This window comes from Rhinoderma darwinii, chromosome 9 (genome assembly GCF_050947455.1).
Source record: "Rhinoderma darwinii isolate aRhiDar2 chromosome 9, aRhiDar2.hap1, whole genome shotgun sequence".
In the NCBI taxonomy this organism is placed as follows: Eukaryota; Metazoa; Chordata; class Amphibia; order Anura; family Rhinodermatidae; genus Rhinoderma; species Rhinoderma darwinii.
In genome coordinates this window covers 89,286,492-89,302,308 of record NC_134695.1, presented here as the reverse complement: position 1 = coordinate 89,302,308, position 15,817 = coordinate 89,286,492, and the positions used below count along the sequence as shown (strand labels likewise).

Sequence of the window (15,817 nt, the reverse complement as noted above, 5' to 3'; positions counted from 1 at the left end):
GGGCGAAAACTTCCTAGAGAAGTAAGCACAGGGGCGGAGATGGGTGAGGGAGCTGGTACCCTGGGACAAGACGGCCCCCACTCCCACCTCGGAAGCGTCAACCTCCACAATAAATGGCTCCTCTTGGTTGGGCTGAATCAGCACGGGGGCCGAGATAAAGCACTTCTTGAGGGTCTCAAAGGCCTGGACGGCCTCAGGGGGCCAATGGAGGACATCAGCACCCTTGCGGGTAAGGTCCGTAAGAGGCTTAGCGACGACCGAGAAGTTGGCAATAAATCTCCTGTAATAGTTGGCGAACCCTAAAAAACACTGTAACGCCTTAAGGGAGGCAGGTTGGACCCATTCCGCCACAGCCTGAACCTTGGCAGGGTCCATGCGGAATTCATGAGGAGTGAGGATTTGCCCTAAAAATGGTATCTCCTGTACCCCAAAGACAATTTTTCAGTCTTAGCAAACAGATTATTCTCCCGAAGGACCTGGAGCACCTTCCTGACATGCTCCACGTGGGAGGACCAGTCCTTGGAAAACACCAGTATGTCATCAAGGTACACAACAAGAAAATTACCCAGGTACTCTCTCAGGATTTCATTAATAAAATTCTGGAAGACAGCAGGGGCATTACACAACCCAAAGGGCATGACCAGGTATTCGAAATGACCCTCGGGTGTGTTGAACGCAGTTTTCCACTCATCCCCCTCTTTGATGCGGATAAGGTTATATGCCCCCCGTAGATCGAACTTAGAAAACCATTGGGCTCCCTGAACCTGATTAAAAAGATCCGGAATCAAAGGAAGTGGGTACTGGTTCCTTACGGTGACCTTATTCAGGTTACGATAATCAATGCACGGCCTAAGACCACCATCCTTCTTCCCCACGAAGAAGAAGCCAGCACCTACAGGAGAAGTCGAGGGGCGAATGAAACCCTTGGCCAGGCATTCTTGGATATATTCCCTCATAGCTTTACGTTCAGGACATGAAAGATTAAATATCCTCCCCTTAGGAAGCTTGGCACCAGGCACCAAATCGATAGCGCAATCGTAATCTCTATGGGGGGCAACACCTCGGAGGCCTCCTTAGAAAACACATCGGCGAAGTCCTGAACAAACTCAGGAAGCGTGTTTACCTCCTCCCGGGGAGAAATAGAGTTAACAGAAAGACATGACATAAGACATTCATTACCCCATTTGGTGAGATCCCCAGTATTCCAATCAAACGTGGGATTATGCAACTGCAACCAGGGAAGGCCTAAAACCAGATCAGACGATAATCCCTGCATCACCAGTACAGAGCACTGCTCCAAATGCATGGAGCCAACAAGGAGTTCAAAAACAGGAGTATGCTGAGTAAAATAACCATTAGCAAGGGGAGTTGAGTCGATTCCTACTACAGGGATAGGATAAGGTAAATCAATACAAGGCATCTTTAGAGACATAGCAAATTCCGCAGACATGATATTAGCAGATGACCCTGAATCCACGAAAGCACTGCCCGTGGCAGCCCGGCCAGCAAACGAGACCTGAAAGGGAAGCAAAATTTTATTGCGTTTCACATTAACGGGAGATACCTGTGCGCCCAAGTGACCTCCCCGATGATCACTTAGGCGCGGAAGTTTTCCGGCTTCTTATTCTTGCGCCTGGGACAGGTGTTCAGTAGATGCTTGTCGTCCCCACAGTAGAAGCAGAGACCATTCATTCTGCGAAACTCCCTACGTTGTCGAGGGGACATGGAGGCCCCGAGTTGCATAGGTACCTCCGAGTCCTCCGTGGAGGGGCGAGGAGACGGGACCTCGGGGGGGATCGCAGAAAAGTCAGAGGGGAGCACACTGAAGCGTTCTAGCTGACGTTCCCTGAGACGTCGGTCAAGTCGTACTGCTAGGGCCATAACCTGGTCAAGGGAGTCAGACGAGGGGTAGCTAACCAGCAGATCCTTCAGGGCGTCAGATAATCCTAACCTAAACTGGCACCTTAGGGCCGGATCGTTCCACTGAGAAGCTACGCACCACTTCCTAAAATCAGAACAGTATTCCTCAACCGGTCTCCTACCCTGACGTAAGGTCACCAGCTGACTCTCGGCTAAGGCAGTCCTGTCAGTCTCGTCGTAAATGAGTCCGAGGGCAGAGAAAAAACGATCAACAGAGGAAAGTTCAGGGGCGTCAGGAGCCAAGGAGAAGGCCCACTCTTGGGGCCCTTCCTGGAGTCGGGATATGATGATACCCACCCGCTGGTTCTCGGAACCTGAGGAGTGGGGCTTTAGGCGGAAATACAGTCTGCAACTCTCCCGGAAGGAGAGAAACGTCTTACGGTCCCCTGAGAACCGGTCAGGTAACTTGAGGTCGGGTTCTAGAGGTGAGGTGAGGGGTACTACTAAAGCAGCGTCACCCTGATTGACCCTTTGGGCCAGGGCCTGGACCTGTAGGGAGAGGCCCTGCATCTGCTGGGCCAGGGTCTCAAGGGGGTCCATGATAGCGTCAGCGTAGGAGAAATGGTAGACTAGGTAAGGGCTTGTAATTATGTAATGGCCGGAAGGAGGTGAAGGGAAAGTGAGCCCTAATCTACCCACCGCCCTGTCCCTGCCTACTTGCAACGACTCGCCCTAGGCGACGAGGTACAACTGGGCGGCGGTCCCTACGCTGTCTAAGTGCACAGGAAAACAAACAGGGAACATGCAAGGGAAGGGGCAGTAGCCACGGAACGCCACGAGGAAACGGAGCGGCGAACGGACAGTCAGGACCAGGACGAAGTGAGTACACCCAAGCGGGCAAGGAGACAGAAGCAAGCCAGGGGCAAAGCAAGCAGGTCAAGCAGAACTGCAGCAAGGCAGAAGCACGGCAGAAGCAGGCTGGAGCAAGCAGCAGTGGGGCCAGGAATCCAAAAGAATTACAAGCACTGAGGGAGAGAACAGGGCAGGTAATAAAGGACAGGGGGCGGAGCTAACTCCGACAGACCAGGCCGCGATAGGCTCTCCCACTCCTGAGCCTGCCACCCTGGTTGGTGGGAGATGGTGTCAGTCGAACAGGTCTGGCCTCAGGTGTGGATTGATTAATCCCAGGAGTATACCTAGATGAAGTACCTGGCAGATCCCTAACAATAAGTTATACATCTTCTTGTATATAGTGATATGGAGCATGCTGGTATAACCTGGGCATCTTCTGTATATAATTATATATGTACAGCTGGTATAAGTTATACATCTTCTTGTATATAGTGATATGGAGCATGCTGGTATAATCTGGGCATCTTCTGGTATATAATTATATATGTACAGCTGGTATAAGTTATACATCTTCTTGTATATAGTGATATGGAGCATGCTGGTATAACCTGGGTATCTTCTGTATATAATTATATTTGTACAGCTGGTATAAGTTATACATCTTCTTGTATATAGTGATATGGAGCATGCTGGTATAACCTGGGCATCTTCTGTATATAATTATATATGTACAGCTGGTATAAGTTATACATCTTCTTGTATATAGTGATATGGAGCATGCTGGTATAACCTGGGTATCTTCTGTATATAATTATATATGTACAGCTGGTATAAGTTATACATCTTCTTGTATATAGTGATATGTAGCATGCTGGTATAACCTGGGCATCTTCTGTATATAATTATATATGTACAGCTGGTATAAGTTATACATCTTCTTGTAAATAGTGATAGGGGCCCTGCTCGAAAAACATGAATAAGTATCTGATTTCTTTTTTATATATATATATATTTATTTATTTACGCCTACAGTCTATGTAATAGATCATATATTGTAGTCGTTTAAAGCTACTGTTGACTAGCAATATTCTACGTGAGTTGTCATTCTTTAAGCTTAGGCCATGCTGTCAACACTTTTCTGTAGCACACATGCCAATATTTAAGCAGCTAACAATGGGTTAAGTGCCCAGTTATATCCCTCCTGGTTCTGGCTGACTTTCCACTAGCACAAGTGTGAATGTCTGGCTGTAATTCTGCATGCCAAGCAGGGAGCCCTTAGGAAAAAAAGGGACATAACTTCTCAAGGTGGTTGCTGGGGGGAGAAGAGAAGGGACTGAACGTGGCAGGGGTGTTCGTTTGACCCTGTGCCACAGAGCTAAAAGTCTTTTGCTGGATAATAAAGAGGTTCTGCACAGTACGAATGAGATTTCCTATCCGACAGGAACATTAGAGAAGATTATACAATTCCCCTGCAGTGGGAGATAGCTCGCCTTTGTTTTCCAAGTCTACATCTGGCCTTTCCATGTAAGTCATTTGCATGGCTAATGTTCCAGCAACGGAATGTGTCCGTTTTGGGGTCTCCCCTCCGGCTGGGTTTGCAGGCCCCATGTGTTCAGTGTATCTAGCTTGGGTTGACAACATTGCAGCCACTTCAGTAGAGTAAATCGTGGAGTTTAAAGTGAGGTCTCTCTGCATGCAAAGCAGCCAGCGCACAGTAAAATGCCGGTCACCATTGAAGTGTGCACAGGGCCTCTCTGATACCGGCACAACAAATGTCTTTAAAGAGAGATGTATGGCTTCTGAAGTGAAAACCATCTGCAAAATATGTTTTAAATATTTCGGGTATAGATAGGATGTATCATATTTATGTGATACAATCATTGCAAAACATTTCTCCCGTTTTCTGCAACTTTGTTGCAGCATCAACACACCTAAAGTCGCTTAAAGCTCTTGGACCTGGTACAGGGGCCCGACACCTAATCACACAGTTTAATACATAAAATTCACAAGGTGTATTCACATACTAAAATATGGGTATTGATGGAATGGTTTATCTGCTACAATTCTGAGAAAATGTATTCCAACAATGTATTCCAATAATGTGTAGAAATTTTTCCTTCAATTTTCCCTTCCCTTGGTTGAACTTGATGGACATGTGTCTTTTTTCAGCCGTACTAACTATGTAACTATGTAACTATGTAACTATGTAACAACAACTGAAAAGACATAGGAATAAACAGAATGTGACCAGTTCTTCTTACATCAAGTTCATTTCAATTATGATGGCAGCGACTATCCTCAACTGCACGTGATTTTTAAAGGTTTACATGTAACAATTATCTCTATGTAGTTCGATTAGATTGGACACAAAAAAAAAAGCTAAAAAAATACAGTGTAATCCTACGCTCAGGAAAACTTACCCTTAACTAGTTGGAGGGGAATGAACAAAGACAATTTTCATTCTGGTAACTATGTTTGGACCAAAACATTATACAGAGCATTAGATATTAGTCCAAACAATAATCAAGTAGCATATTTATTAAAGGGTGACTAAACGTTCAAACTTCTGACATGTCACAGGGACATGTCAGAAGTTTTGATTGGTGGGGGTCCGAGCACTGAGACCCCCACAAATTGCTAAAACGAAGCGGCAGAAGTGCTTGTGTGAGCGCTGAGCCGCTTCATTTCTGTTCGGCTTTTTACGGAAAGCAGATGTAGCTGACTACGGGCGCATAGACATTCTATTGAGTCCGTACGCCGCTACATTGATTTTCGGAAAAAGCCGAGCAGAAACGAAGCGGCTCAGCGTTCACACGAGCACTTTTGCAGCTTCGTTTTAGCGATCGGTGGGGGTCTCAGTGCTCGGACCCGAACCAATCCAAACTTCTGATATGTCACTATTACATTTGGTTATCCTTTAAGATATTTAAATAACCTGTCAAATAATTCTACTTAGGGTTAAGGGTGTAAGAGATACGTGGAGGGACCGGCTTGGGCCCTAAATCAGTCCGTCAGTGCTGCCCCATGTCATAGCTTGATTGAAATTAAACTAAATTTTGCTGGGAAAAATTTAGCCAAGCTTCCACTCCTAACCCTCTTTTTCCCCTCTAATCTCTAACACCTTCAACCCTAGAATAATTTGGGGTGCTGGCAGAGATTAACTTGAGTTACCATTTTATGTTTATATAGTTGCAGATTAATTAACAAATATAAAATACATTAGTTTTATGGTGCCGAAATCTATTGTACCTTAATGTCTGTCTTTATGTTCCAGGAAACATTATAGGTTCCGGTATCTTCATTTCTCCGAAGGGTGTCCTGGAACACAGCGGGTCTGTGGGTTTGGCATTAATTGTCTGGGTTCTTGGTGGCGGTGTTTCTGCCCTCGGGTCCATGTGTTATGCAGAACTTGGAGTCACAATTCCTAAATCAGGAGGTGATTATTCATATGTCACTGAGATTTTTGGTGGGTTAACAGGGTAAGTACTAGAGAAACAACAATCTTATTTTACACTGTATTACTACATCCCCATAAATCAGGATGAAACACTTATAGTAATAAATTCACTTTTTTGCTTTTAGAATAGAAATAAAACAGATACCACGACTTACTGTCAAGGGACTTTAAAAATAAATTTCCGGTTTGGAGTCACTTTAACAATATTAGGGAATTGCATAATTATCAATTAACTAATATAATGAAATTATTGTAATGGCTGCCGTCAAAAGCAGGAGAAGTCTGATGATATCTTTGCAGGAATACAGAAAACTCAAATATCCTGCCTGTGCCCTTGACGCACCAAAATATTAACCATTGTTTTAGTGTAGCCGTCTTTCACACACCAGAGGCCAACATGCCCAATGCAGCACCCAGGTTACAGGCTGGATATCATAGACAGGAAGAAAAAAAAATAATGTCACGGTCTCATTAAAATAATGGTTCTCATTGTAATTTGTGGCAGATTTTTTTTCCTCTGTTTTACTAATTGGAGGTAGTGAGGTGGATATAGAAGAAAAAAGCAACTCTCTGGACAGATGTGGTTATAGGAAAGGCTGCAGTGCCCTGGCCATGGTGCTGAAATGTAATGCAGTGCAGTATAGATCAGCTCACAGGGCCTTCCCTTCACACTTATCCAGTCCCAGATTTCATCCTGGGTATTGGCAGATTGATTATTTATTATATTATAGCACAATACTCTTTTACCCATTTTTTTGCACCCAATCTGTAATAAGGACACGTGCGTGTTCCTTTATTCATTGTTGGTTTGAGACGTTTCTTGCAAAAGGGATAAACTTGCATTAGGCCGGGATCACACACATAGTATTAATGCGGTTTTGGTGCAGTTTTTGGCTCAGTTTTTTGAGCCAAACACAGAAGTGGTACACTAAAAGAAAAAAAAAAAAGGTGCACAACGGCGCAGACATAGGGCATTACCCACGTATAGATGTAGAAAAAGCGATTCTGTCAAGGTATTGCTCACCTGGTGATAGGAATACGACATCCCAGTATTTGTAGATGTAGAATTTCCAGGGAACTGCAAGCCACCGGTTACGCCGGATGCAAATGCATTGTCCAGTTTGGAAACTATAGTGGAATTGCGATAGTTGCACCTTTGGTCAGGTGGATATATCTAAAAAAAACAGCGCTGTTCCCTTTTGATGTGATATTGTGCTGGTTCCTAGTATCGCATAGCAAAAGACGACACTATGTAGCTCAAAATAGAAAGTTCTTTAATAGAAATGAGAATGATACAAGTGACGCGTTTCGGAGCCGTATCGGCTCCTTCCTCAGGCAGTATCACAGGGCCTGTATCATTCTGATTTCTAATAAAGAACTTTTTAATTTGATCTACATAGCGTCGGCTTTTGCTATACCAGGAACCAGCACAATATCACGTTAAAAGGGAACAGCGCCGATCCAAGGGTTGTTTTATTTTAGACATATCCACCTGACCAAAGGTGCCACTATCGCAATACCACCATCGTTTCCAAACACAGAAGTGGACACGGAAGAAAAGAGATGTATCAGTCTTTCCTTGATACCTGTCCTTCCTTTTGGATTTACTTCTAGCTTTTTGAGACAAAAACTTCGTGTGTGTGATCCTGGACTTAGTGTTGTTTACAACCAATGACGTTTTTTTTTTAAATGTAATTTCTTCCCCTCCACAATACCTAAATACTTTAAAGATTACTCCACAAAAAAAATTCCATACTGCCCTACGAGATTAGTTTATCCTTGGTTTACCCATTCAACTATTCGTACTATTCACCACGCTTATATGGATTATATGACAATCACTTTTTCCTTCTTGAAATAGTCAAAGGTTGTCACGGCCACTCCTTTTATACAATCGTGACTAAAACGTCATATAAATCTCCAAAGTAGATTCCTAACAAATGCTCCTGACTAAAAAGGAAGATGAATTATTCAGCTTGTTAGAGCAGCAGTTCAACCTCCAAACAACATGACAGCCCACATGAACCCTGGCAGCTACGAACGCAAACTACTCCTCTTAGGGTTTAGTCATTGAATCCAGCCTTTGGCTAAATTCATACACAGCATTAAAAGGGTTATCCAGTCGCTAAAAATTAATGGCCTATACTCAGGATAGGCCATCAATAGCTGACGTGTCGGGGTCCGATTCCCGGGACCCCCGCGGATGAGCTGTTTTGATGGCGGTGCAGCGCTCGTAAGAGTGCTGCTTCCCTTTCATTTCTTCTTGCTCACTGTGAATCGTCGGCACGGATGTTGCGGCGATTCACAGGTATTGCAGCCTTCTTCTCCCAGTCACTTCAATGAGCGCTGCACCCCCTTCAAAACAGCTGATCTGATTGGCGGGGATCCCAGGAGTCGGACCCCGACCCATCAGCTATTAATGGCGTATCCTGAGGATAGGCCATCAATTTTTAGCAACTGAATAACCCCTTTAAGGTCAGGCTTTTTTTTTTTTTGTGTGGTTGTGTGGCAGCTTTCAGACTACCTCAAATATATACAGGACATACTTTCCAGAGAGGTTATAGGATATGATATGTACTTATTATAAGAATTGCCATTCATAGGTAAAGCTGGCATTTAACAATTTGAACCAATAAAAATTCTAATTTGTGTACTCCTCTAAAAGCTATTTCTTGCACATGAGCCCCTAACCCTCTCTCCCTGTCCCTCCAGCTTCCTGCTGCTATGGAGTGCAGTTCTCATTATGTACCCTACAAGCCTGGCAGTCATTGCACTGACGTTCTCAAACTATGTCCTGCAGCCTGTATTTCCAGACTGTATCCCCCCATATGATGCCACCAGGACACTCTCACTGGTCTGTTTGTGTGAGTATATCCCCCGGGGGAAATGTATGGCAGTGTAAAGTAATGTACTTTTTTATGTATTCTTTGGTGATTTTACATAAATGCAAAAATGAAGTGAAACTGATAACTGGGTGTAACTTGGATTGTAGGGCAAATAAGCTACTGGATATCCCAAGTCAAAATATCACCATTGCTACTTGCCATGAGCAGTCACTGCAATATTCTTGTGCGGGGCAATAATCGTGGGGATGTTAGCACCCATTACTTGCTCCATCTGTATTAGTTAAATGTGTCTAGGAAGTAAAATAAACTTCATAACCCACCCCCCCCCCCTTCCCGCTTGGATGAACTGGGGCATCTACCGAACTACCCATTACTTCACATGCCACCGTACCTACCCAGGATATAATATAATAAGGCATCTATACATCTATATACATTCGAGGATATAGGAATTTGTATAGTCAGGTAACTCCATCCAGCAGCGTTCCACCCCCTTTCTATAATTCTGCTTTTGATGTGGCTGAGTGGACTATGAGCCTCCAAATTGTTGGGGTGTCAGTTGCAGTTGCCCCCACTGAATCACCTATAGCAAGCGTTCACAACATCAACACAACTAGCCGCTCTTGAGGATAAAACAAAGATGAAGTAAAATCTCTACCCGTGCTACTTACAGACCAGACACCTGCTCCTCATCCTGGATAATTATCTAGTGCCTCGTGTCATTTTGTATTAAAACACCACATGGAATAATGTACATTTTTAATAAGGTGCTAGATTTGTGCGCATTTTAATTGATATCCTATTAATGACTTAGGATCTGAAACTACACAGCAGATAATAAGGCCTCATACATTGCACTACAGTATGGTGCCCCCCGTACGGCCCTGTATTATCTGCGTAACATTATAAATATTCTTCGATTCAACATGGCGTGTTTTTTTTTTTTAATGTCAGATTCTGTATATGAATCCAACAGAAAAAATCCCTCTAAATACAAGTTAGAGGCATACGGAAATGCATAATGACCCCATAGACTTCTATTAGTGCCGTATAACGGCTCCGCACACCTCACAGCTTGTACGGACCGCAATAAGGTTGTGTTCATGAGCCCTATGGCTACCTATGGAAATGTAGCAGTCCTGGCAGAGCAAACGTGCTGCACGTATTTACCCCTAGATGGCAGCCAGATAAAAGAAATCATTCTGCTACAGAAAACCGTCAATTCCAAACCACAATCTACAACAAAATAGATTTACCTTTATTTTACCTAAAGATGCTCAATTAATGTAAAGATCCAACTTAAAATAACATAAAATAATCGTCTAGTCATCTTATTCAGAAGAAAATCATATAGGAAAAATTCTTGCACGGAACATGCAATAGACTGTCAGTACATATATTGTCGCAATACGGGAAGTTCAGCACTACAAGTCCCAGCATTCCATGTGCATTATTTGGAGATGGTGCGATCAGCCAATGGTTATTTCCCTTCTACCTCTACTTACAAGTGGCTCAGCTATAGGCTGCGTAATAGCACGCAGCGAATCCGCCCTGTCTGCCGCAGGGACAAAAGCGTACCAAACTGTGGCGCAGTGTCAATGTCCGCTGCGAAAAACGGCAGCACTTAACCGGCAAACTAGCAGACCGGCCTCCTGGGATGACATCTCATTCCAGGAGACCGCTTCAGCCTGTGATTGGCTACAGCGGTGGTCACATGGGATGAAGCGTCATCCCAGGAGGATGAAACACAGACTCCCAGATGAATTATTTTTTTTCTTTCTGAGTTCCATTTTTTTCAGCGGGATCTCCGAAAATCCGCCGCAAAAAACGGAACTGCTATTTGATGCGGGATTTACATCCCCATTGAATTCAATAGGGAAAGCCCACAACATATAAGCAGCGTTTAGGTAAAGACAATTGATATGCTGTGGAATTAATTTCCGCACCGCAGGTCAAATTCCGTTACGGAAAATTCGCAGTATTTACGCAACGTGTGAACTGGCCCATAGCGATGCAGTAGTTGCAGATGCACCTGGACCCTGGTACCTGACCAAAGGCCACTCTGCCAGATACGCAGCAGTATTATTTTTGGACAGGGCAGGTGTCAACATGATTCACATTAATGTAATAGACAGTGGCGTGGTGTCTTACCGTATAATGAAGTCATGGTACACGATGGATGTGAAATGTCTGATCTAAATCATGTAGGAGCACAGGCCCATCAATGGAATGAACAGTCCCAGTATGTAAACTCCAATGACACTGTAGAAAAGGGACAAAAGTATATTTTTATTATATAGAAAATAATAATAAAAATATCATTGCATCTGGCCTGAACAGTGTTTTTTTAATTGCAGTGCTCCTCACATGGGTGAACAGCTCAAGCGTCCGGTGGGCAACACGGATCCAGGACATATTCACTGCCGGGAAGCTTCTAGCGTTGGGCCTCATTATAGTCGTTGGGTTTATGCAGATATTTAAAGGTACGACATGTTGTATCGCTATTATTCATATTTAGGCCTCATAAGGGCCAGCCCTAGGTTAGTTCATGCCCTGTACAATAGATTACATTGATGTCCCTACTGCCAAAGTAACCCACCCATACAGTGTCAAAATATCATTAGGTGCCCATATAACACTGCCAGACATTTGCCTAAATAACACTGTCCAATCAAACTAGGAAATGTAGCTGCATCCGAATCCTGTGCAGCTGCTTTTCAGTTTGGAGACCAGGTGTGTAAATGGCGGTGCTAGCTCTGAATACTTAGGCTCCAAGGCCAGTGGTGCCCACTCCAATTGTGGCAGGTGAAGCCCCCTGTATGACTGTAAAGGTCGCACAACCCTGAGGCCGGCCTTGGTCCTCATGCACATGGTCATATTATGGATTCCTGTTGTGCAGATCCGTAAAACTGCGTCAAATAATTCAATGGTCCAATGCCGCACCTTCATGTAACTTTAATTTTATACAGAGGATATTTTTTTTCTCATGTTTTCTGTAAGAATCTGTGGGAAAATTGAGGCATGCAATACTTTCCGCATTGTGGAAATTGTCTTGCCGAAACATATTGCGTTTAGGGGAAAATACGACTCCTTGTGGTGACATATTGAGTGCCTACGCTACGGATCCTTAACACAAGCCCAGAGGGGCCCCCCATGTACCAATCCGCTAGGACCGTGCACACAGCATTGCCATGTGCAAAAACTCATTATTATGAATTTCCAATAAACGTCTCAATTTAATTTCTCTGAACTGCTAAAAACGTAGGAAAAACTGAATACTGACTCTTCTCATCTTTCTCTCGGAGATCCTGGATGCAGACGTGCTGGTTAAAGGTGACCAGTATGTACCAGCAGCAGTTTTACAGCCAGTCGCACAGGAGTGAAGCCATTACGTGTGGATTGCCTTTAATCAGTTTGGAATTAAAAATACCCCAACAAAAACTTGGGGTATAATCTCTATTTTTTGTTTTTATCTCTAGGAAACTATGAAGCACTAAAACCAAGTAACGCATTTAATTTTTGGATGACCCCCACGGTTGGACAGCTGGCGCTGGCGTTCTTACAGGGGTCTTTTGCATTCAGTGGGTGGAACTTTCTAAATTATGTCACAGAAGAACTAGTTGATCCCAGGAGGTCAGTTTACCATTATGGCTCATTTTGTATTCATTGCGGTTTGTATAGCATCGGCACAAGTCCGCGAAGGGCAGGGTCAGACTACAGTACATTGTGCCCACCACATAAGTGGATTCAGAAGTTTCTGATTCCACCCTCCATCTATACAGAACATGCGTATGTCCACATTTAATTGCAGCGTAATCTCTACCATTATCCCTAAAATGGGATAAACCTCAGTAGGAAGACCCTTTAGTCCCCTGGCAGGCCAGTCCAACGCTTCTCTGATAAAGTTCTATCAGTTGTGTGAAAATTTCATACTGTATGTTTTTCTTTCTTGTTTTGGAATTCAATCCCAAATTTACTGCTAAAATGACGAAGATCATGACAGAAACCTGATGTAACCCATTAAAGTCAATGGGGTCCATCGGGCACCGTTGTTTTCCGTCATGTGACGGATCCCTCACAGCATTGAATTCCATTTTTCTGCTCCTATGATGGAACAGAAAAATTTAATTCTTAGCACAGATGTGAACACAGCCCTAGTCACTGATCATGCAATAACACACGCATGGGGGAGTTCCAGTTGCCTTTAAACCACTACCCCAATGACCAGGGCCGGAAGGGCCTTAAATACTTTTGTACTCATTGTATCCGCGTCCTTAGGATGGTGATTCGATTGACAGCACTGGTGAGGAAAGGGAACCATGGTTTTCATTCCCCACCATTCAGTGCTTTTCTTGTGTTGCAGTCGGTGCAATGAGTGCTTATTGAAGCAGAGGACATTGTGGCACTAGCTACCGGGGGGCAGTGTGTGGCACTAGATACAAGGGGCAGTGTGTGGCACTAGATACAGGGGCAGTGTGTGGCACTAGCTACCGGGGGGCAGTGTGTGTCACCAGCTACTGGGGGGCAGTGTGTGGCACTAGATACAGGGGCAGTGTGTGGTACTAGCTACCGGGGGGGGGGGAGTGTGACACTAGCTACCCGGGGGCAGTGTGTGGCACCAGCTAAAGGGGGGCAGTGTGTGGCACCAGCTAAAGGGGGGCAGTGTGAGGCACCAGCTACAGGGGGGCAGTGTGTGGCACTAGCTACAGGGGGGCAGTGTGTGGCACCAGCTTCAGGGGGGGCAGTGTGAGGCACCAGCTACAGGGGGGCAGTGTGAGGCACCAGCTACAGGGGGGCAGTGTGTGGCACTAGCTACAGGGGGGCAGTGTGTGGCACCAGCTAAAGGGGGGCAGTGTGAGGCACCAGCTACAGGGGGCAGTGTGTGGCACTAGTTACAGGGGGGCAGTGTGTGGCACCAGCTTCAGGGGGGCAGTGTGTGGCACTAGCTACTCCAGTTTTTATGCTAAGAGTAGTGGGCAGCACATATCCACTAGCCTAGCCCTTCTTTTATTAGAGTTTGTAAAATAAAGGGCTCGGCTGATGGATACGTGCAGACCAATACTCACAGCATAAAAACTAGAGGGTAGCGGGAGCGTGGGGAGAATAACTTGGTATAAAAAGTATGCATTTGTAAACCCGCCTTTAAAAACCCTGTGTTTGCCCCAGCTACAGGAAGTAATGTAGGGGCATGTCCAAAGCAGATAACCCCTTTAAACAATTTGTTTCAACAACACTGTGAAACATGTGTCCCATACTTATTCCAGTTCAGATGTAGCAGTGCTGAATTTGTTATATGGCACAACTCATCTTGATGTCGCAAACTTTTTGCAAAAAATTTCAATGTGAATGAAAAATGGAATTCTCAATTTTGTCATTTAGGAATCTACCTCGTGCCATATTCATCTCTATCCCGCTGGTGACATTTGTCTACACATTCACCAACATAGCTTATTTCACAGCTATGACACCAGAAGAACTGATGTCGTCCAATGCGGTGGCAGTTGTAAGTAGTCCCTTCGTCGTCCACATTTAGCCAGTCTCTGCTATGTTCCTTCCGACATATTTTCAGCTTCTTCCCCCCCTTCTGTTGCTTTAGACTTTTGGTGAAAAGTTATTGGGATATTTTTCCTGGATCATGCCAGTCTCGGTAGCGCTGTCCACATTCGGAGGGATTAACGGATACCTCTTTACCTCGTCAAGGTTGGACGCTGTATGGTTGACCGTTGTAGAGTTAGCATCTAACATCTTCTTCCTGTACAATCTCTAGTCAATTTCCAATAAACCTAACTACTTTTTTCTCCTGATTTCACAAGGCCGGGCTATGCTCCGTCATTAGTTGTGTGGTTAATGTCGCCATTACCCACCTTATCTTGGCTTCATAGAGAGCAAGGCTTTGGCCATCGAAACTCTGCTGGTTTTATGCAGGCAGAAGAGTATTTCCTCCCAAGGTACATAAATGTCTTCTCTCTAGCTAGGTGACAAACCAACATAGTCGCCGTTGCGTACAGTTTTCCAAGACTCCTGACAGACATACGTGCCTTGTGTTGTTTATGAGCAGATGTATTACTGCATGACTAACCTTTTTGGAAAGACTGGATAATACCAATATTTTCTGGCTTTGTCTAAAATATAGAGGACCCTGGCACCAAATCTTCCAGCATTCCCTGCCGGTTCAGTGTCTGCCTAGAGCTTGCTGTAGTGAGATGCATTCTGGGAGGTGTAGTCTGTACACCAGGCACTTTATAGTGATCTGATCCAACAAAAACGAATGGTCCCTCCTGTATTATAGGAGCTCAGTTTAACTTTTAGGGGCGTGTCTGACAACATGCTTGTTGACTGTTACCAACGATGACCCGGAGAACAATGAATGCAGGTCTCCAACCAACAAGGGTGGAGAGCTAGGGTAGGTTCACACGTACAAAAAGAAGTGGCTGAAAATTACAGTGCTGTTTTCAAGGGAAAACAGGCTCTGATTTCGCGTTTTTTTAAGCGGAAAATGAACCATTTTTTTCCCATTTGAAGCTTTTTTTTGGGGCGTTTTTCATAGTATCAATGGGAAATCCGCTCCAAAAACGCCTCAAGAAGTGACATGCTACTTTTTTTACGAGGTGTTTCTTGAATTTAGCAGCGTAAAAATACACCTCACATGAACAGCACATTGTTTCCCATTGAGTTCAATGGGAAGCTGTTTGTAGGAGTTTTGCTAGTGTTTTTCCAGGCGTATTTCAAGGCGTTTACACTCAGAAATATGCCGAAAAAACTTACGTGTGAACATACCCTTATGTTAAACCTCGAGATGAGG

At 44.4% G+C, this 15,817-nt stretch overlaps 1 protein-coding gene across 1 annotated transcript in view; it reads left to right on the top strand.

Moving 5' to 3' along the window:
• The window catches only part of SLC7A10 (solute carrier family 7 member 10), a 47,802-nt gene that overhangs the window by 22,363 nt on the left and 9,622 nt on the right, over nt 1-15,817 (top strand). Inside the window, exons 2-7 of the mRNA XM_075838446.1 lie at nt 5,987-6,191; nt 8,882-9,033; nt 11,373-11,498; nt 12,495-12,648; nt 14,395-14,518; nt 14,612-14,715. Coding sequence (XP_075694561.1) covers nt 5,987-6,191; nt 8,882-9,033; nt 11,373-11,498; nt 12,495-12,648; nt 14,395-14,518; nt 14,612-14,715 — 865 coding nt within the window. The remainder of the gene's footprint in view (nt 1-5,986; nt 6,192-8,881; nt 9,034-11,372; nt 11,499-12,494; nt 12,649-14,394; nt 14,519-14,611; nt 14,716-15,817) is intronic.